Here is a 21,328-nt window from a genome sequence, read left to right on the forward strand (position 1 = left end):
TTGGGCGGCGTGGGAATGAGGTGTGTAAGGCGAGTGCGTCGATGTAAAGCACAACCGGGCGAAGATAGCGCGGCAAGTCCTGATAAGGTGTGCCGTGGGGTACTTCCAGAGTCGAAGATGACTTAGTTGTCCAGCCGGGTCGTGTAAGTAGTCGAGTAGCCTTGTTGTTACGAGCTATTGAGCGTAAGCCCGTCGCTAGCTTGGTTGCGGTACGTCGAAGCGTTATTCCATGGTAAGGAAGAGGGTCGGACAGCCGCAGAGGATGAGGTGTGTAAGGCGAGTACGTTGTAGGGCAGAGTCGGAGAGAGGAGGCAATGAGGTGTGTAAGGTGAGTGCGTCATCGCAAATCACCAATGAGGAAATGCGATGATGCATGTCGTGGTGAGGTGTACCAGGGACCACCGGAGACCGAAAGCGTCATGTCGTGGTGAGTGTGTCGATGCGACGATGAGTCTCACCGCCCTCAGCATAGCTCGCGTCATTCCGCGGAGACTGACCGAGCCTCTTCCTCGCAGGTGCGCCGCCGGACCAGACATTGCAGATCGTGGTGAGGACGGTCGACGCGACGATGGGGTTCACCGTCAGGCCGACACTGCTTTTCATGACTCACACCCGAAGATCTTCGTTGCTGACACGTCGCTGCAAGAATCGACACGCGATGACAGGTATGTTGAGCCGCAACGGTATGGACAGATCTGCCAGTCCTCCAAAGACAGTAGGTATCGCAGAGTCCTTGGTCTTGCTTTGGTGATGTGTTGATGCTAAAGAGACAGAGACAGCAGCGGACATAATTTGACTTTTGTAATGTTTCGGTGCCGGAGGGCAGACATAGTAAGGTTGTGGTGATATTCTCGAACCAGACAGGAACAGACATGATATGATACTCGAGGTATTTTGAAACAAAAGCCGAAGACATCGATTCGTCCCAACACCTTTTGGAGGGACAGATTGCAGCCTTGTACATAGCGTTAGAGAATTTTGGAAAAAGGCGAGTGAAGGTGAAACGTTGATGTTCAAGAGGAAAGGAAGGAGGGAAGGAAGGATCGACATGTGAATATATTCTCTCGTGCACGGGCTCTCCCACAACGTGGTACGGCAAAACTCCCCCAGACACATACATCGCACTTCCGATAGGCCCGCGAAGATACATAACCATGTTTGAGGACTACAAACCTTTTGGAAGCTGCCAGACGAGTTTCCAACTTCATACCTGCCAACTACGACGCTTTTGGAAGGAGCCACCGGAATTTCCAAATACATGCCTACTGAATACAAACCTTTCGGAACTGGGTGGAATCGACAGGAATAGTACCATGTATTCGGAAATGCAGCTTTTCGATATGAGCTCTGATAGTAACGAGAGCCATGTAGACATCAAAGATTTTATGGTATCATATCTCATTCCATTTTGTACATCAACGCCGACTCATGCTACATCATCAACACCTCGCCATGCTCTCTAATCCCCAGCATCGCGTCGTAGATACATCTAACAAAGGAAAGAAATCCGCTCAAAACACAACCTTATCACAACCTAGGCGTGGGGCCCGAGCGTAGTTATTCGCGCATGTTGACAACGCAACGAATGCAGTCACCAGCCTTCATGTCACCGAAAGCCTGGTTGATCTTGTCGAGCGGTTGGCGATGGGTGATGAACTCATCGACCTTGAGGTCTCCACGCTTGTAATCCGCGACGAGGCCAGGTAGTTGGGTGCGGCCCTTGACACCACCGAATGCGCAGCCCTTCCATACACGGCCGGTGACGAGCTGGAAGGGACGGGTGGAGATTTCCTGGCCGGCGGCTGCGACACCGATGATGATGGACTCACCCCAACCCTTGTGGCAGGCTTCGAGGGCGGCGCGCATAACGTTGACGTTGCCTGTGCAGTCGAATGTGTAGTCGCAGCCACCGTCGGTCATCTCGATGAGCTTCTCCTGGATAGACTGGTTGCCGAGCTTGGTTGGGTTGACAAAGTGTGTCGCGCCGAACTTCTTGGCCCACTCCTCCTTTGCGTCGTTGACATCGACTACGATGATCATGCCAGACTTGTTCTTGGCCGCTCCTTGGATGACGGAGAGCCCGACGCAGCCGGCGCCGAAGACGGCGACGTTGGATCCCTCTTCTACACCGTTCTTGCCGGCGGTGATGACGGCGGCACCGTATCCGGTTGTGATTCCGCAGCCGAGCAGGCAGGTACGGTCCATGGGGGCGTCTTCCTCAATGGCGACGACGGAAATGTCGGCTACGACGGTGTATTGCGAGAAGGTGGATGTGCCCATGAAGTGGAGGAGGTCTTTGCCCTTGCAGCGGAAGCGCGAGGTGCCGTCGGGCATGACACCCTTTCCTTGTGTGGCGCGGATCTTGCCGCAGAGGTTGGTCTTGCCTGACTTGCAGAACTTGCACTCTTTGCATTCGGGGGTGCTGCTTACGTTAGCTATAAACGGAGTACTTGGAGGGCTGGACGTACTAGAGGGCAACGACATGGTCGCCGGGCTTTACATTGGTGACGCCCTCACCGACGGACTCGACGTATCCGGCACCTTCGTGACCGAGGACGATTGGGAAGGCACCCTCGGGGTCCTTGCCGGAGAGTGTGTAGGCATCTGTGTGGCAGACACCGGTGTAGTAGATCTGAATGCGGACTTCGTGTGCCCTGGGAGGAAGAACCTCAATCTCCTCGATGGAGAGGTCCTTGCCGGCTTCCCAAGCAACTGCAGCCTGTGGAGATGTCAGACTTCAATTCGTCGGCTGTTGTTTCCGAGATCGCGTTCGCCGGTAACATCAGCGTCATCGCGCATCGCGAATCGCGAATCTTCTGCGGATCCGCATGCCAAGCCTGATGATGGAATCTGAAGCTCAGAAGAATGAAGCACGACGCGATGACGATGTCGCGTAGGAGGCAGAAGCTCGAGGTTACGTACCTTGCAGGTAATAGTCTGGATAACAATGTCAGCAACAATTCAACGCGTCGCGCAGCTCACAATGCAGGAGCGGGGTTCAGCATACCTTTCCAACGGTATCAGCAGACATTGTAGCGTTAATGTCTCGGTTTAGTAGTACGTGGGTAGAGTTTCAACGTGTGTCGAGAGGAAGTAACAAAGTACCAGCTCTTATATATACGAATACCGTCACCGGGAGGGGAAATAACACACTACTCCAGAAAGCTCGAGCGGCTCCGGTAGCTTTTGTACGAGGCGTTGTGGGGCTGGTCGCAGTGATAGGTAATCGTCATAACTGCCCCTCCATTGCCCCTCATTCGCCCTCGATTCGTCGGACGCGCCTCGGTGCTGCTGCGCGTAACGCTCGCGACTTGAGGCTCAAACTCGTAGCTGGCTCGGAGTTGGCGGCTCCAAGCCTAGATACTGAATTTTGCGCGGTGATTGGTTGGGATGGTGCGTGGGCCGGGCATCTTAGCCACTTGTGGAGAAAGTGAGGTCTTATGTCATGGTCTCGGCATGTGAGCGCGGCGGATCTACTTGCCGGATTCGGACGGTGTATACGACAGGGTGATGTACATATATACGGCTTTTAGCAATGCGATTCATGGTGTTGAGATGACATGTATCGATAGTATATCGTTCGGCGCACGTGTGACAGGGATTGAAGAGCTTTCATTTGCCGCTATCGTAAGGAGCCGAAGAGAAGACCACGCGCAGTAGACAGACACCCATGAGTAACGCCAGCAGAACCATGCAGCCAAGATAAACCCAAACATCAAACACCTCATACACTCATGCTCATATCGTCGGACTACCCACCATCTTCCGCGGCTCCTCCTCCTCCAGTATCCTCTCCGGCGTCGAGCCCTTGCTCGCATCCCTCGAAAAGTCCTTTCCACCCTTGCTCTTGCTTCGCAGTCTGCCCCAGCTCATGGCTCTCTTCCTCTCCTTGCCCTTGCTATCCTCCTTGACATCGTGACTCCACTTCCTCCTCACAGGCGGCCTCGCGTCGTCAAGCCCGATCAATCTTCTCAACTCTGACAGCTCCGCATGTCCCCGTGTAGTCTTCATCCGGTGCGCCCACGTACACTCTCCGTTTTCGAACAGGAACTCTCCGCCGACTTGCTTGAAGTCGCCGCCTTTGAGCGCCTTGCGACCGGTGCCGAGAGATTGGAAGATGGACTGGACAGAGTTTATGAGGACATGGGTTTGCATGTATTCAGGCTTGCTGCCCAGATTGTAGGTGCGCGTCATGCCGAGGTGGTCGTACAGTTTGCGCGTGGGGTCGGCGTAGATGGGGAAGGGGCAGCCCGTGATCTCGGTATACATTGGGATGAGTTCGGGGCGTCCGCAGCCGATGACGGTTATGAAGGTGGGTGTGGGTAACGCGAGGAGGTCATCGGGTTTGATAGAGGAGGCGATTGTGCGGAGGTATTCCTGGCAGTTCTGTGGTGTGTCAGCTCTGTCTACATGATGTGTGTGAGTGTACTTACGCCGCAGAAGAAATGCCGTATAAAGATGATCAGCTGCCTCGAAGCAACATGGGGCGCCTTGTATAGCTCCTTGAAGGGCCTGCTCTGGCCTTGCGCATCCAACACCAGCAGATCCTCCACCTTGCTCAGGTCCTTGTCGGTAGGGATGTCGTTGTTGACGTCGACGGTGCCCTCAAACTCCTCCTGTTCCTTCTGCAAGACGGGTGTTTGGCTCGAGGGCGAGAACGGCGGCGTCATACTGTCTGCGGCGTCGACCGACATCTTGGGGTCAGCCTGGTGGCCGGTTTGTGAGTGGGGTGGTGAGGGAAGTTGCGATGTTGACAGCGGCGGTGCGGAAGTCGCGATGGGCGCAGGCACCTCGGCGGCCTTCTTGATATCTGACTCTTCCATGGCGACGGTGGGAAGTGTGCAACAGGTGACTCAGGAGTTCGGGCGCGTATGTTGTGATGTATCTCTGTCCGGTGTTACTCAGCTCACGGATGCCAGCTGGGCCGGAGCTAGAGGGCCGCTGAAATGGTGATCGCTCGGGGGGCGCAGCACTCTCGATACGAAAAGGCGTATGAAAAGGCGTAAATGGAATCTACCGGTTAGCAAGTATAGAATGTCGGCAAGTACACGAGGTGTGGAAGGGTTGGATATTTGAACAAAGACCCGAAACACCGCCAGACTTGCGACGCGCTGTGAGACGCAGGTACACGCAGCGACGTCAGCGCCTGTTGAAACCTGCCTGTTAGCTCCCGCTGTCGTGTTAGTCGTGATGCTTGTGTGGAATAGCGGCGTCCGCTTCCAGTGCTAGGTCTTCTTTCTTTTTTCGCATTGCGCATGGTTGCTTGCGCGATAAAGGAAGATGCGGTGGGCTTGACGCGTTGGCAGCCGTCAGTCGTGTTGGCGTGAGGCTTGCCGTGTCTCAGGGTACGCGCAGGGGCGGCTGCAGGTGCGCTAGCGATATTCTTGGAACAACATCACGACGGGTGGCTTCGCACTTCATCCTTCGCTTCCATTTTGTCTATCATCGCCGTTACTAAGAAGCACTTCCTAATTTTTGATAGTACACAGTCCGCCATACGCCCGTTCCCGATTCAGAGCTCCATGTAGCCCCACCTCCCCTCAGCCCCGTAGAGCCACCTTCGACTTGATCCGATGAAGCACGTCAGTATACCTGCTATAGTTGGGGAAGTCCGCCCCCTGGCAGTCCCTCTTGACCTCCACAGCCTTGCCTGCAGTCAACTCCGCCATACCAAGGTCTCCCCTGAGCTCACAAACTAGCGCAATATCGAGGAATCTGACCAAATGTTAGCAAACACGTCAAGAGCAAAACCCATTATGACGACGACATGGCCTCCACAACCGTTGGGGAATTTTCGAAATCCCAGCCTGGGGTCAGTCACGCCGACTGCCACTTACACATTTGCTAGCCTGGCGGTATAGTCCCCTTCAGCCTTGTGTAAAGCCGCCAACTGCAACAGCTTCTTCACGAAGTCATCTCGCTGTGCGCCTTGTTCCAGGTTTGCACCACGGAAGAACCTCGTCTCACGCTCCAGCTCTTGTAACCGGAACCGCCGCTCTGCACTCTGGTATCCAAATGCTGTCTCGTCCTCTTCATCGTCGCTGCAGGCCGGGCAATCGCAGGTGAAGCCGTAGTGTTTGAGCTCGTACGCGCGGAGCGACTTGTCGTGGATTATGTCGCAGTAAGATAGCGTAATTTCCTCGCCCGCGGCGATGGGATTCATGACGTGGATAGTTTCTTTGCCGATGGAGGCGTTCCAAGAGAAGCAGGCGTTTGGGTTGCAAGAGTGGTTGAAGCGGGCGGCGTGTGGAAATACTGCGGCGCCTGCATTCATCTCCATACAGTTTGTCTGGAAGATACTGATCAGACTTGGTGAGGGATCAGTTCGCGCTTTGTGTTGTTCCTTGATTCGAAGAACTTCTTGGGGTGGGACTGATTCGTGGATGCGCGGCGGCCATTTATTCGGATCCTGGCCGTGTGAGGAGAGAAGTGTGTAGTAGAGTGTCTGTTGCGAAGGGGTGAGGCTATCGAAGGCTTTCTGAACGTCGGAGAGCATGTAGTCGCCGACCGGGACGATCAGGAGGGGGTCCTCCGCGAGGATGCGTGTACCGCGCGCGATGGGTTTGAGGCTGACGCATCCATAGCCCTTCCCGGGGATGGCGCGTACTTCATAGTACTCGTTGCCTACTATAGTAGGTATTAGTGTCGCGGATCTCATGTGAATGCGCATGCCTGTTGCAGCATGCGCGACTGCCTCGATGAGGCGTGGAAGTATCCTGACATACCTGGCGATGTGGGAATTATAATGACTTCCATGGCGATGGTGTGGCGGGTGATGCAGGTTGAAGGTGGTGAGAGCTTGAGATAGGCAGGCACGACCCGCCTATGAGCGTTTGCTATCCGTGCGATGACGGAGCAAGCTTTTTGACTTACGCGACCTTCAGTCTCTGCTGTCGCCTTCGCTTGCGCATACGTCATGGTGAGAGGTGAGAGTACGCTTCTTGTCTGCTTCGACATCTCGCAGCCGGTACATCAATATACCCCGACAACGCAATCAGTACGGAGTATACAATATATCTGAGCCGGCCGCGTCCGATATCACGCTTTCTCGATCCGTCCCAGCTATCTTCTTATTTTGAGCGACGCCGCGCATATCACTACTCGAGACTCTTTCGAGCCACTCCACTTAGTAGGGTCTGCAGCACTGCGCTGTATATCCCGTCAATATCTGCAAAGACAACTGGCACCGAGTATCTTCCGGAGTAGTTAAAACACGTTGGCGGTCGAGTATAACTGGCATATTTCATTCTGACTATACTGCACACTCAACAGCTGAACATCGCTCGTAACAGATCCCATCCATCCATCTCTCCCGTTTCACCCATCCCGCTCAATCACCTCTCCCACCTGACTCTTCCACTCTACCCACCGATCAGACTCGCCTCACTTGGTCTCACGCACCTCCGTGAGCTCTATCGGCCCGCCGTGGCCTGAGCATTTATCTGCAACCTAACAATTGTTACCAGATCAGCTTCTGTGTCGCACACACGATTCTTCATAGCGGCAGAGCCCTTACATAAATGATTTCCTTGTCTGTCGTTGAATAGTTTATACAAGAATACCCCGGGCAGCGGGTCGGGCACGTGATGATTGTACGTAGGTCTTCGCACTTGTACCCGCAGCCGTTGTAGATGACTTTGTGGACTCGGCACATGATGGTTTTAGAGGAGTTGGGAGGATGGTGTGTGAGGCTTTGGATTTGATGCCTGGTGTGCTTGGGGGTGTTTTTGATGTTGTGCTGCTGATAATGGATGGCTGGTATGATGGAGGTTGATGTTTTGCTGTATGTATGAATTGTGTACCAAAACAGAAGGAGTTCGAAGGCTTTATACATTCATGCCGCTGTCACAGGGAGATGTTCGTTGGAATGCAGCTTCACGAATGGTTGATTGTGTCTTCATGATCGTTGATAATTGAAGCATCAAACGTGGATATGTTGATATATTGTGATTATTTTCGAGAACGCACGATGAGAACGCACGATGAGAACGCTCGGTTTGATCAGATAGCGACGGCAGCGACACTGTATTCTCAAGTTTCACGCTTATGCCTGGAGGATACGTGGACGTGCAACCTAAAGTAGACGCTCCAACGAGACTCATGTATTCGGCAAGACCTTCACACAAAATAAGCTTTGTCGTACGCTCTTCAACCGCATATCCAAAAATCAGGCTCTCAGAACCCCACCACACAGTAAATCCAGGCGATCACTACGGCAAATCATAACAAAATCATTTCATACATCGTGAATTCATTCATTTCCTATCTCATACATCGTACAAATCGACTTTCCATCTCGCTATCCACCTCTCCTCATCGCTCTCTCCTGAATCATCTGCAGGGGTTATTGCACTTCCCCGTGCTCCTTCTCGCCCTAAGATAATTGCTATCTGAGCACGCGAATCCGTGTCGCTTTCCCTGGCAAGATTTGATGAACTCGTTCTTGGTATGGCCACAGCCCATGTATAAAATTGGCTCGTAGGTGCACATGGTGGTGTTTTATGGTTTGAGGAAGGGTTCTTTTGAGGACGGTGGTAAGCAGAAGTGGTAGTTGAACTAGAGGAAATTCCTTAAAAGACTTGGTAGGCTTTTGAAACTGGTAGTGTGGTTTTGGTAGTATTGCTTGATGTAGTAGTGGTAGTGGTAGTGGTAGCTGTGGAAAAGCAAAAGAGCGTGGACTTGAGAGCTTATATACCGCATTCGAGTACTTCACACTGAAAGAGAGTGTGTTGGCAGTGTCTACGTATACGCCAGGGTTAGATTTGGTAACTTGTGTATGCAGTTCTTTCAATATGTCTGCTCCTTGACGTAGTATTAGAAATAGACCTGGTCGACCTCCGCCATGGAGTGTGGAAGGTTGATCGCGTCGGCCTCGAACTGTAACGGTATAATGACTGGAATGGGGCTATTCTTGCGAGTCGTGTGTGCATTGGTCGAACGCTGTCGTGACCGTTGGTGATGCGCGTGGCGGCTACGTAGGCCAAAATTGGCTTCCAGTGACTTCAGGTTGTGCGTTGTAGTTGCCAGGCTGAAGTTTGAGCTAAGCCTGCGGCTCAAAGGTCGAGCTCTCCTGCGCTAGATGATCATATGGTTCCCAAGCGTCGGATTACCCAAAACCCAATCCCACCACCGTCACGAATCCATTCCAACCCGAAGTGCGTGTCGCAATGCAACTCACCACAATGCCCTTTCGCGTTTCTCAGTAGCTCTATGCTCTTGGTTTGCAAGATGTTCTCGCGGCCTCGGCTTTCATGTTCACCATCCCTGTTAAGATCTCTTCGAAAGCATTCGGTGGGAAGATGTAAGTGCCTTGCCAACGATGAGAAGACGTGGACGTCGTTGATCTTGAGGTGTGTGCAGACAGGCCTATCCCAGGTAACGAGTGCCTCCTGGACGTCTTGCAGAGATAACAGAATGCCATCGGGCCGATACAGTAGATGAAAATGCGATACGGCTTTTGCGCGGTTGGAGCTCCGTTCTACTTCGATCCAGGGAGGCATTACGCCCTGCTTTGCGTAACTGTAGCGGCTACATCGACATAGCCAAGGCCCATACTTGCTATAGAGGCTACGCAGTTGAGTCATAGTGACGGACATGTGCTCGCATAAGTGGAATGGCGCTTCGGAAGGGATGGGCTGGATTTCCTCATAGGGCGGCGGTTCTTCGTCGTTGGAGAAACCCGAAAGGGTTGATTTTATGCTCATTGGTCGAGGAACAAAGGCATGTTGTGGTGCAGGGTTGCGTAGCTGCACTTCTCCATGGTCTTGCAAAGGCTGCCTTGGCTCCATGCGCCACCACCGGCGGAACATTTCCATGGGGTTGCCGATGTTCATGTGCCGACAGGTTCTGGCAGAGGCGGTGATAAAATAAAGGTCAGTGAATCCCTAGCATATCTGTGTAGTGGGAAAATGATTAGCAAAGGTTAGCGTTCAATCTACCATGGTTCATGCTCGATGAGATTTGTGTGTAAGTAAAGTCAAGCGACTGTGCTTGTAGCCAGAATGCGTATTATTCGCGATCATGTCCTCGTTCCGGTAGCAATTGCATTGCGGCGGCTGTGAGTGGCCAGGCTATCATGTGTTGGGGCGGGACCATTGTTCGAGTTTTATTCGAGAGCAGATTGCGCAAAGGTGCTGGTATGATGAAGATCTAGATATGCGACAGACTGAACACGAATAGATGGAAAGAAACCGCGTTGTACGGCTGGGGTTGCCGTGTGATGGATGTTGAGGAGGTGAGAGGGTGCGACATCTGGCTGGGCGGAAGGGAAGGGGCAGCGGAAACTAGTCTCTTCCGGGGCGCGCTAGTCGTCATCTGGCCGATCATCTCCCAGCCACCGCACCCTTTTCCTTCCCATCAGACGAAACGTGTTCGAAACCACATGCTGCAGGTGTTTAAAGGTGTTCCACATTCGCACCCACACTGGGAAGAACCTGAATAAGGCTGCAGCCTACATCAGAATGAGAACATGTGAATAGGTGACCCAACGTCAATGTGGGCTGCACGCTCCTTCGCTCAGCTTAATGCCTCTGCAACCAAGCCAAAACCTTCTCGGCGATCTCTAGACTGTTCCTCTCCATGAAGAACATGTGGCCATTGCCGTGAAGGCCTTCTTCTCCGAGCGTCATGTGCTCCACGTCCACACCTGCCTGTCGCATGTACTCCACAGTGCAATGATCGTACATCGCATGGTAGCTCGCCTCTGAAGTCACTGTCAGCACCGGTATCTGCGCCAAATTCACCATATGCCTCGCCGGTTCATCCTGCATGATACATTCACTCGAATTGACGTCTCTTGCAGGAACAACAACAGTCTGGATGTACGTCGCATTGGGTCCCGCCGACGGCTCGTAAGCGACTTCGAGCTCAGTGATGCCGAAAGGTCGCGCGGGACCTGATCCAAAGATTCTTCCGATGAATGGTGGGCCCGCGGGCTCAAGTGCAATGATACTCTTGACTAGATGAGGGCGGAGGTCACCGACGCGCCATCCATAGGCACCAGCCTGGCTATGCGCGATGATGTGCAACGGACCGCCGATCTTGTCGAGAAGAGCGGTGTATGCTTTCGCGTTTTCGGCTTCAGATATCACGTTGTCGGCCTGGTATTGAACTTGAGACGCATAGAAGGCGTCGAAGACTGGATCACCCGCTTTGCCAGTCCCGGGCCATTGGGTGTGCGACCGTGCTTGCGGCCAGAGACTATGCGATGACGTTGAGGTAAACAGCTGCTCGATCAGGGCCGTGCTGGAAGATTTCATTGTGCCTGTAGTCGGCAACCACGGAGAACGACCGCGCGATGGCTGATCGCTCAGATAGACAGTATAGCCGTGCGATAAGAAGAACGAAGCCCAGCCTGGTCGACCATCTGGTGTATCGAGAAAGGTTGTTCCAGTCTGACCAGTTCCGTGCATGAACACGAGGGGATAGTCTTGGGTTGGCTTTGCTGGGGTGAGCTTCTCAACATAGATCTGGTTGACCATGTACTGCGCGGTCGTATTTCCTACCTATACGATCAGCATTTACTGGGAGTTTAGAAAGAAAAGACTAGCTTGCCCTCTAAGAAGACTGCGCCCTGAAGTTATGTACGGCATTTGGTTTTGCAGTAAGTCAGAGTAAAATGCAGTGCACTCCTTCAGGGCATGGTACCTGTAGCTGGGAGGGAAGAGTTCAGTCGTCAATTTCGCGTGACTTACTGACAGGTTCTGATACTCCCCGCCAACGTAGAAGAACTCGCGTTGCGGTGTAGGCACCTCGCCAAAGCCATTGATCCAGCTATTAGCGTCGAGTAATGGCGCCAGCCAGGAAGTCACGTTGCTAAGGGATAGCATCGCGAGATCGGTAACCGACTAGAGGAGGTGCTGTTGGCTACGGAATAGCTGCAATTCTTGTGAAGAGTGAGAGCGATGGATGTATGTTCAGGTTGACGTGGTGGTGGCTTGGCAGCTTACATGCGCCTTCCACAACAGTAATAGGTCTACCGAATCGTTGGGTTCACTTCGCACCACTCCAGGGCTCAACATCATGCGAAATATCACTAGAACATCCACTGACTTTGCGACGCGCAAAGAAAAGGGTTTACTATCTACTTTCCAATTATGCATACTATCTCGGACTACGACGTTGGGGGCGAGCGCGACGAGTGGGTGGTGGCGGCGGTGATGTAGGCGGCACGCGTGCTTTTGATGTTGACCCCGAAGGGCGATGCTTCCCCGAAGTGCATCTCGCTGCACTATTCCGCGCGAGAAGTGTCATTCTTGAGGGTCTGAAATCGTCAGAGCCATGTACCATCAAACTATATAATCTATTACTTACATTGTAGGCGGCGAGGAGGTCCTCGTAGTCCTCACGCCTCACCCAGCCGTCACGCTGGTAGGCGCGCGCCTCCTCCGCGATCTCCAAAATGCGCTTTTCGCGCACGTTTCGTCGCCGCTGGAAGTACATGTAGGCGCCCAGCCGAAGCGACAGCACCACGAGGATCCCGAAGACCCAGACGCTGCCCATTTTGATGTTTGGGGACTACGTAGTACGAAAAACGAAAAATCGTCGACGAAAAAAAGGCGAGGAGACTTCAACAGATTTGAGAAGACGTTCGTTGCTACAGAAGAAATGTTGACATGCCTACGATGCGGTTTTATGGACTCTACCGGTTTACTCCTTTCCAGATGCTTGGCTCACGACTTCTTCGTCCCACGCACTACCCACAACGGATCCAAGTGATCTGGAAGTCGCTGTGAACTCACAAGTACCGTCCCCTGATCATCAGTGACGCGCATGCCATTTTCATCCCTCGCGCAAAGATCCACTATCTGTACATCCTTCCATCCCGCGAAATGCAAGTAATCGCCCACAAACTCGAGTCGTGAGCGCTCATCTAGCATCATCCATCTTCTCACGACCTTGTTTGGAAAGCACCGGTTGCTAATAACGAGATGAACGCTTCCACCCTCTTTCGTGGCCTCCAAAAGTTTTTTGCAAACCTCTAGCGGGTTGTTGAGGTAGTCAATGCTGACGACGCACGTCGTTGCGTCGAATTGCAAATCCTGGCCATTTTCCCATGCAGTTCGTACGTCGTGTGGTGGTTTGTTCAGGTCGAGCACTCGCCAGCGAGCGGGGCCCCGGAACACGCCATTAACTGCCATTTCCTCCTCATTGAGTCCCACGCCATAAACTTCCAATTCTCCCTTCTGGATGGCTTCCTTGACCGATAATGGGTAGAACGACTTCCAACTCGTGCACATATCCATTATTCTGCCGGTCTTCGGTAATGCGCCATCGTAGTATTGTGTCAACCGCGCAATTGACGGGTCATCGATATGCGTAACGAGTCTGGGTTGTCGGTAGAACACGCCATCATCGTTTTCGTCGTATCGCACGAAATCGGAGTCGGTATACGGCCAGGTATCGTATGTTGGGGCATACGGGGTTGCGGGAAAGGTTGCGGAAGACATGTTTGCGACAGTGTAGCCGGCGAAGAAGTTGAAGGGGATGGAGCGGTTAAGTGATGAGTATGCGCGCCATGGGGTGGCGAGGTTTGGTTTGAGGCTACTAATATAGCGAGGGAGGGACATGAGTTGATGATATCAGGGAGGGCGAAGCATTGGAAGTTTGCTGGGAAGGCGCGTTCGGTTGGTGTGGGTGAAATACCGATGATGACGTCATGACACGCGGACTCACGTGCCGACGCGAAGTGCATTCCTTTGACTTAAAACTGCCGCCTCGTCAAAGGCTCTAGCATACATTAGGTCTTCGTACATTGGGGGATACGACATGTATCTAGTCGGTGGTTGCAGTGGAACTGGCCCCCACGACAATATCAGCGCCTCGCTGCAGGTACGGGTCGGCTATTCCGAGCATCGGAACTGGTATCCCGAGCTTGCGGGGTATCTCCATCCACTACCATAAAACTATCTTGACAATCGTGATCAATCTTCGAATGTTTGCGCCCAAGCTTCAGGATGACAGCTATCCTCACAACCGCTAGACTGGTCTTCAAGGACTCAGCTGCCCGACAAAAGGCCATTGACGCATTCCACAAGATCATCGAGTTCACCGCACCACACGAACCGGAGGTTTTGCAATATGTTTGCGCGTTACCGGTGGATGACAGTTCGCGGACTGAGATATACATGATTGAGGAGTAAGTTCATAAGTCGGATGGATTACAATGTCGCTAACCGTGCTAGATACGCAAACCAAGCAGCAAGTGATGCGCACCTGACTACCAAGCCTGTACAAGGTCTTATTCACCTGTTCACTACCGGAGACGTCCTCGCTCAGCCACCAGAAGTCCACAACTGCCCGATTATCACCAAGAAAACATCATCACCAGTACCGATCTCATCAAATCCGGCCATCGTTCTCATGAACATTCCCTCCAAACCGGACGCATCCGCCACCCAAGAGGCCGAAAAGTGGAGCGAGCTGTCGCAGATCGTGATGAAGAGTGTGAAAGGCGTAAACTCATTCACAGTCGTCGCAGACCGAGAAGCAAAAAGTACACGTGTGGAATGCGTACTACAGAGTTGGGATTCGTTTGCCGCATACCAAGAGTTCATGGTTGATGGCCGGAGAGATGGGGCGGATTTGGTGAAGATCAGGCCGATTGATGGCTTTACTGGACGTGATAGTTCGAGCAAGTTGTGAATGAGAAGTCAGATAATAGCAGCGACTCAAGAACTTGTCACGACTATCCACTCTGCTCATGAGTCCGACTCTTCGTCTGCGTGATCCACATATCAAGCCAAAAATCGTGAACTGGTGATCCCGCCTGACTAACCCCGCGAGTCAAGTGTCGTTGCCCATATAGATGATGCCAGTAGTCGCCTAGATCTGCTCTCGTCGTGCCGTGTATGCCGTACCGCCGCGGGAGAATGTCGGCAAACCATCCGAACGAGCGATGAGGCTGGAATGAGGTGTTAGTGTGTGGAATTGGCTAATCGCTGGACATCAAACACCGGCGATAGTAGACTGACGCACTGCGGAATGATGAAGATGTCTCTAGTGTTAACGCGGGCTAGCTATGATTTCAAGAGTCCTAAGACTTCTTTGTCGCTCTAATACGACGCATAATCATTGCCGTATTAGTAGAAGACGATGGCGGTGCGAGCCATACCTCAACGCTCTGAGAGGCTCCGTTGTGTTCGACCCAGCAATTCAGTCGACGAGGACAGTTGTGGCCACGATACATGCGATACCCCGGAGAGCGTACGACCTCGGGCCAACTGATGTTATGGTTGACGGTTTGGCACTCGAAATGCGCCATTCTGGATATAACCCATCCTCTATGTGGGTTTACCTAGTGCATACTTAGCCCCGCGTGTCTCCTTTTTGATGCTGGTCGGCCCAAAGTTGTGTTCAACGTTGGCGCAAAACTTTGCGCGATCATGATTGCGAGTTGGGCCTTGTGCTTACTCTGCTGGTCGATACTTCGACGGCATCGTGCAGTTCTCGGACGGATCTAGGGAAAGAAAAAGAAGTAGCGAAAAGATTGTGAATTCGACATACCTTGTTCCAGCGAAGATCGCTCACCGTAAGAGTATCTTCTGGCCCACCGTCGTAACTATCGCTAGCATCCAGGTACGAACCCGGACAGTGCACCTTTTCTGCGTCCTCCTGGCTTCTCTCGATACAGGATTCAACAAGCTTCGTCCACAGCCATTGCCCTTTCGGGTTCCCTTCCACTTTTTGACGATCACACCATTTGTAAAGTTCGGCGCAGTGTCGGGCGGGTTTGATGCCATGCCACATGGTCGAAACCAGTATTGTGTCATAGACTATGGAGCGGTCGCAGCCAGCTTCGATAACAGCAAATCGCACGGTGTCCAGGTCGGCAGGTCGGCCTAGGCGTCGATTGTGGTTGAACAGCTCTACTGCCTCAAGATTGCGTTCCAACATGGCATTCTTTCTCGCAGTAATAGTCGCATGCGCAACTTCAGGGTTCGTCCAGTCGACAGTCATCGCTGTAATCCAGAGTAAGAATCGTAAGAACTCGACTTTGTCTTGGGTCAACGAGCCCGTGAATAGCTTCTTCGGTAGGCGTCCCTTCACAAAAGCGAGCCGAGGAAAATGACTTCTAGAGAAGACCATCTGTGTGGCATCTTGGAAGTCGGGCGGCCACTGGGCGTCGAAGCAGCCTTCATCTGTCGTCAGGCCACAGAGACATCCTGCGGGTTCAAATCGTCGCACGATCCACGACTTGAAGAAATCCCACGTCATCCATCTGCTGGCGAAGATAAAGGTTTGAGCCGCTGTCTGCTCGGCGCGCTTGCCTCGTACCTCAGTGAGGTAGTAGTCGCATGTTGAGTTGTAGATGTACTCGGATGACAGTCTTGCTGCGATGTGATGCGAAGCTTGAATGAGCGCGATGTTATGGTCGGCGGCGATGAAGATGGGTTGGAGAAGCTCGACGGGTAGACACTCGATCGGGGCGAGACCCATTTTGTGGATGAACAGCAGGATAGGTGAGGTGAAGGTGAGAATGAAGCAGTCGCTGATCCGCAAGGAGCCAAACGTCACGAGGCTGAAGTTATAAACGTGTTCCTACAAGACGTCGACGCCGCATCGTGGACAACTCGGTGTAGCATTGGCCGACTAGGCATCAGCCCCGCATTTGCCCATTGAGGTATGCCGCTAATTACCCCACGCGGTGCTAGCGCGGTCGCGGGTGTCATCCGAGGCTCGCACCCTTCCATCGCAACAACATCACCACCTTCTTTTCGACACCAGCCTAGGGGACAGGCGCACAAATACTTCTCCCCTGGATTACGCGATATAGATTTCACGAAAACAGGTCTCACTTCACTACGCGCGACCAACGCGAGACCGAACTGCATCAATTGAACATTCACCACGATCGCGCGTTATGATACTGATGTTAGGTGCGCGTCGACCCCGGCCTGAACTCACCTGCTCAGAACTCTCAGTATTTCATGTAGAGTAATGCGTGTCTTGATACGCAGCCGGGCCATGGTCTCCAAGATAATGCTCTGGAAGCCGGTGACTTCGCTGATTTTACACGCTCCTAGGAGCAGTCGCATCGAAAGAGCTCGAGAGACGCGTCTTTATTCCAGGCCGACACGATGAGCAATTTCTGTCGATAGCGAATGAGATCAGATTTTCAGGAACCTAGCGACATTAGGGCGGGGTACTTTTCGGCATTACAGCGGGCGCAGTCATGCATCAGCTTCAACCCGTAAGCCTCAACCCGTAAGCTTCAACGCGTCGCTGTCAACTCGCGCAGCTTCGGTATATCCGTCCGTACCTCGCGCATTTTCGCTATAACAGTACCGCCTACATAAGGGAGAGCTTGGAACAGCTGTGAGAACACCATCTTTACACGATGGCTGATCTCGACCCGAGTATCTTGTTCAATGTGAAGGGGCTAGTGGCTGTAGTCACGGGCGGAGGAACAGGTAAGGAAGAGATCTTTCCTACATGCAGGGTTATTAATTCATGAATAGGCATCGGATTGATGATAGCGCAAGCACTCGAGGCGAATGGTGCGATTGTGTACATCCTGGGGCGCCGAGAGGAAGTACTGAAGCAGGCAGCCAGCACAGCGGTATGCTCGTCAAGCGACGTTCTAGACTATGCTGACGCGTTGTTTTAGAAGCATGGAAACATACACTACTTCAAGACCGATGTGACATCCAAATCCGATCTCTCCGCAGCAGTCGACCAAATCGCCGCCAAATCCGGTTACGTCAATCTTGTTGTCGCAAACTCCGGCATTCAAGGTCCAACACTCAAAGGGTTGGAAAAGGGTGCATCAATTGCCGAATTCCGCGACCACCTATGGAACTGGGATATGGACGAGTTCACGCAAACCTTTGCGGTAAACACTACATCGGCTTTCTTCACGGTCGTTGCGTTTCTTGAGCTACTCGACAAAGGCAACAAAGCCGGCAACATCGAGCAGAAAAGTCAGGTTATCTGTATTAGCAGTGCGGGCGCTTTCAACCGCGTACCGATGGCAGGGTACGCGTATGCTGGTTCCAAGTCGGCGGCAGTCCATATCATGAAGGCATTGGCGACGACGTTGGTGCCTTATGATATCCGCTCGAATGTGCTTGCGCCTGGTTGTAAGTCGAAGCATCCCCTTACTCATGCCTTTTGCTTACTAACGTCCGACAGTGTACCCCAGTGAGATGACCGCGGGCATGCTCAATCAGGAGACGTGGCCGAGGGACTTCATACCCGATCAAAGAGCTGGCAACATCAAGGATATGGCGGGCGCAATACTGTTCCTTACTAGTAGAGCCGGAGGTTATGTGAATGGGAATGTCTTGCTTACCGACGGGGGGCGCTTGAGCATCCTGCCTGCGACTTACTGAGGTAGCCTTAATATTCAGCTTGGACAGGAAGAATGTAGTATGCCCCGCCGTACAATGTGTACTCAAGCTTTGCCAACCGCAAGGGCCGGCGCGCAAATGCTTATCCACCCGTGGATGTATGGCGTGTTAGTGTGTGATCGTGAATTCCTGGCTCGATTCGGTGGGTTTTGCTGGCTGGTTCATATTCTGTGGTGTGAGACGGTGGGTTCTGACGCGTATTTATCCGGCCAGCCACGAAGAGTTTGTGCAAAGGCCGCCGATCACCCAATGCCATCGAAATTGGAAGAACACCGAATCCCATTACCATTAACTATTGCTACACCAGCTAGACTACCATTACAGCTCCTTACTTTTCGTGTGGATAGGATAGGCCCATGGTATGCGGCCTTGGATGCGATCCTCACTAAAGACATAATCCAGCACCCTACTTTGCTTCATTCGTGGAGCCACAACGTACTTCATGAGAAGCCACTGGAAAGCGTAGAGAGGGTATATGAACCTGCCCACGAACCAGTAGATCGGCGTAGCCCAGGCGTGGCTGCGAGTCGCGGCAGCTGAGACACCAAAGTCGAACGCAGTTGGCTCTTTCCGCGAAGATTGGTATTCCTGGAAGATCTGTCGGAGGGCGTCGAAGCTAACATCGGAGCCTGCACTTGACTTCGTCGCATTGTGTAGTAGGTTGCAAAGCAATGCGACATCCTGAATGCCGTTTGTAAATCCGAGGCCTGCATTTGGTGTGAACTTGTGACATGCGTCGCCGGCGAGCACAATACGTCCCAAGCTCCAATGCTCGAGTACGCCCTCGTCCAGATTTGACATGCCCGCAGTCGAGCTATCGTAGATGTCCTTGACCTTCAAGTCGTCGTTGACAGGCCAGTCTGCGAAGCTAGCGGCGAATTCGTCCATCTCTTCCTTTGTATATCGCTTTGGCTCCTGAGTCGGTTCTGGCAGCTTCTCGTACAGCAACAACCAAGCGCGTTCACGGCCAGTGATCCACATGAGCGAGCGGTCTTTGCCCTGTGTGTTGTTTCCCAGGCCGGCTGCGCATGGCCGCGGCGTGTTGGACCATAGACAGCGGTAGTGGGCGGAGAATGGCGGTTCCGGGTTGCGGCAGGCTGAGAATCGGTCTTCTGCTGAGAGTTTGTGCATAATCTTGCGCGTTTGGCTGTGCACTCCGTCAGCGCCAAGAACCATCGATCCGGTGAATGTCGTTCCGTTGGCGCAGGTGACCTCGACGCCGGTTTCGGTTGTTGCGATGTCGACCACTTTCTGGCCGACATAGTATTTCTTCCTTGCTTCTTCGGGAAGACCTTCTAGAAGAGCTTGTACGAGTTCGGCACGATGGAATGCGATAGGCTCAAGACCGAAGCTGTGCTGGTTGAGTAGAGTTTCAATAGGTGTCGGGCTGTTGGCCGGGACTTACTTCTCCTTGACGATCTGGACGGATGTGCCGTCTGCGAACTTCTTGCCATCCTTTGTGAAGGACTTGTTGTTCAACACTCTTTGACCAATCGAAAGCAGCTTGTCAAGTAAACCGAGCTGTTGCATTATTCGCATAGCATGTGCTCCGAGGATGAGACTGGCGCCCACATCGACAATGACATCATCTCTTCGCTCCAGAACAACAAAGTCAATATCGGCTAGATGTAATGCATGAGCAGCTGTCAGTCCGGTCGGTCCTCCGCCAATCACAATAACTTTGAAGGGTTGGTCTGCCATTGCTGTAGACTGTGAGGATGGTATGTGGCATTCTCCACTTGGAGGACAAGCTTTCAAACCCTATATATTTGTACATGCGACACTGAGATCAGATTGGGCGTCTGTGGGTCGTGCAAGTGCCGATGAAGCCTTGCCATGTAGCACATCGTAGGTAGATCTCGGGAACCGAAGTACACCCGATTGTGTGGATAACTTCAGCATGCTCGGCCGAGGAGCTTGAGCAGCAGTCACAAAGGACTCAAGATATCGTCAGAGTTTTGGGGCTGCAACCCAGAGACTCCATTGCCAGGAGAGTCCGACGCTGGTGTCATTCTTTGGAGCGGCGAACGCGAACGCACTAGTATTAGTAGAAGACGCGTGCGACCGGATGATACTTGATGATGCTGGGTATCGCGAAACCTCATCGTCGCATGCGAGTGGCAACAGGAATGTCAAAAAGACCGATGCGCATGATATCGATGCTCAGAGCATGGGTTCCGGGCGTTTACTGCAGAAAGTGAGAAGAAGAAGGGATTGTCGCGTAACCATGTGAACGCCTAAGCTTATCAGTAAAGCCTGGCAGCGACCCATTGACCAGGCACATTTTGCATGCTTTGAGATCATGATTGTGGTATAGACACTGCATCCAGATTTGTAGGAGGCTGAAGCGCACAAAAGTGTTGTTAAAGGTTATTTTATTGGTGATCGTGACGTTGCGGACTCCCGCAGAAGATCGGAGGACCCGCTGCCGATGTCCGGCGCCAACACTAGCGTGCCGAGCTTCGATCATCATCTCAACCTTGTCGGGATCTCATCATATCTCGGCCTTCTCATCGCTCGACCTGACCAGCCCAACCTTAGCACACTCTTCCTTCAGACTCCTGTCATCGAATAGCCTGCTTAAACGTACCTTCCTCCCAGCGTCCCAGAAGAGCCGCCTAGTACCCCGGAACTCTTTAGATGCCCTTGTTAATCCACCTCGTCGCTAGGCCAAGACATTCTTCGGCTTCGAGCCAGGGCGTGTGTTCAAGCTCAAATTTAACGCACCCGAGATTTGATGATTCCGCCAACCAGATTCGCAGATTCGCGACGCGGAGTTTTGCAGCGCTCTCTATGTCTTTGTGCCACGTCGCAATCTCAATTTACTCCGGTCTAATGTCACCGCCCTTGACACTCGCGACCGACCGTAGATCCTCTCCACGCACAACCAAGCTGAGAAACAAGCCCTGTGTTATGGTCTCTCCGCCATAATAACTACACACCATGCTCGGAACGGCATAGCGAACGATGACATGAGA

General features: G+C 52.7%; 10 protein-coding genes across 10 annotated transcripts; 2 read left to right on the forward strand and 8 right to left on the reverse strand.

Moving 5' to 3' along the window:
* Nucleotides 1-1,557: 1,557 nt before the first annotated feature.
* FDH1 (formate dehydrogenase (NAD+)) lies at nt 1,558-3,031 on the reverse strand (the record flags this gene model as incomplete). The annotated part of the gene is made up of 3 exons (XM_051442051.1): nt 1,558-2,422; nt 2,469-2,719; nt 3,008-3,031. 3 exons carry the CDS (start codon nt 3,029-3,031, stop codon nt 1,558-1,560), a joined length of 1,140 nt encoding a protein of 379 aa, XP_051308222.1.
* Nucleotides 3,032-3,738: 707 nt separating this feature from the next.
* Nucleotides 3,739-4,823, reverse strand: J4E86_001485 (uncharacterized protein; the record flags this gene model as incomplete). The annotated part of the gene is made up of 2 exons (XM_051442052.1): nt 3,739-4,386; nt 4,434-4,823. 2 exons carry the CDS (start codon nt 4,821-4,823, stop codon nt 3,739-3,741), a joined length of 1,038 nt encoding a protein of 345 aa, XP_051308223.1.
* Nucleotides 4,824-5,833: 1,010 nt separating this feature from the next.
* J4E86_001486 (uncharacterized protein) lies at nt 5,834-6,918 on the reverse strand (the record flags this gene model as incomplete). Its single annotated transcript, XM_051442053.1, has 2 exons — nt 5,834-6,627; nt 6,726-6,918. The coding sequence occupies 2 exons, from the start codon at nt 6,916-6,918 to the stop codon at nt 5,834-5,836; spliced, it is 987 nt and encodes a 328-aa protein (XP_051308224.1).
* A 3,602-nt stretch (nt 6,919-10,520) lies between these two features.
* On the reverse strand, nt 10,521-11,828 carry J4E86_001487 (uncharacterized protein; the record flags this gene model as incomplete). Its single annotated transcript, XM_051442054.1, has 2 exons — nt 10,521-11,483; nt 11,694-11,828. The coding sequence occupies 2 exons, from the start codon at nt 11,826-11,828 to the stop codon at nt 10,521-10,523; spliced, it is 1,098 nt and encodes a 365-aa protein (XP_051308225.1).
* A 401-nt stretch (nt 11,829-12,229) lies between these two features.
* On the reverse strand, nt 12,230-12,501 carry J4E86_001488 (uncharacterized protein; the record flags this gene model as incomplete). Its single annotated transcript, XM_051442055.1, has 2 exons — nt 12,230-12,262; nt 12,313-12,501. The coding sequence occupies 2 exons, from the start codon at nt 12,499-12,501 to the stop codon at nt 12,230-12,232; spliced, it is 222 nt and encodes a 73-aa protein (XP_051308226.1).
* A 170-nt stretch (nt 12,502-12,671) lies between these two features.
* Nucleotides 12,672-13,448, reverse strand: J4E86_001489 (uncharacterized protein; the record flags this gene model as incomplete). The annotated part of the gene is made up of 1 exon (XM_051442056.1): nt 12,672-13,448. The coding sequence occupies one exon, from the start codon at nt 13,446-13,448 to the stop codon at nt 12,672-12,674; it is 777 nt and encodes a 258-aa protein (XP_051308227.1).
* A 507-nt stretch (nt 13,449-13,955) lies between these two features.
* On the forward strand, nt 13,956-14,643 carry J4E86_001490 (uncharacterized protein; the record flags this gene model as incomplete). The annotated part of the gene is made up of 2 exons (XM_051442057.1): nt 13,956-14,137; nt 14,184-14,643. 2 exons carry the CDS (start codon nt 13,956-13,958, stop codon nt 14,641-14,643), a joined length of 642 nt encoding a protein of 213 aa, XP_051308228.1.
* A 510-nt stretch (nt 14,644-15,153) lies between these two features.
* On the reverse strand, nt 15,154-16,437 carry J4E86_001491 (uncharacterized protein; the record flags this gene model as incomplete). Its single annotated transcript, XM_051442058.1, has 2 exons — nt 15,154-15,279; nt 15,505-16,437. 2 exons carry the CDS (start codon nt 16,435-16,437, stop codon nt 15,154-15,156), a joined length of 1,059 nt encoding a protein of 352 aa, XP_051308229.1.
* A 901-nt stretch (nt 16,438-17,338) lies between these two features.
* Nucleotides 17,339-18,332, forward strand: J4E86_001492 (uncharacterized protein; the record flags this gene model as incomplete). Its single annotated transcript, XM_051442059.1, has 4 exons — nt 17,339-17,411; nt 17,460-17,560; nt 17,609-18,080; nt 18,133-18,332. 4 exons carry the CDS (start codon nt 17,339-17,341, stop codon nt 18,330-18,332), a joined length of 846 nt encoding a protein of 281 aa, XP_051308230.1.
* A 336-nt stretch (nt 18,333-18,668) lies between these two features.
* Nucleotides 18,669-19,880, reverse strand: J4E86_001493 (uncharacterized protein; the record flags this gene model as incomplete). Its single annotated transcript, XM_051442060.1, is given in 2 exon segments — nt 18,669-19,737; nt 19,756-19,880. The coding sequence occupies 2 exon segments, from the start codon at nt 19,878-19,880 to the stop codon at nt 18,669-18,671; spliced, it is 1,194 nt and encodes a 397-aa protein (XP_051308231.1).
* Nucleotides 19,881-21,328: the final 1,448 nt, after the last annotated feature.

The sequence above is a fragment of the Alternaria arbusti genome, assembly GCF_024043155.1.
Source record: "Alternaria arbusti strain BMP 1465 chromosome Unknown scaffold_1, whole genome shotgun sequence".
NCBI lineage: Eukaryota > Fungi > Ascomycota > Dothideomycetes > Pleosporales > Pleosporaceae > Alternaria > Alternaria arbusti.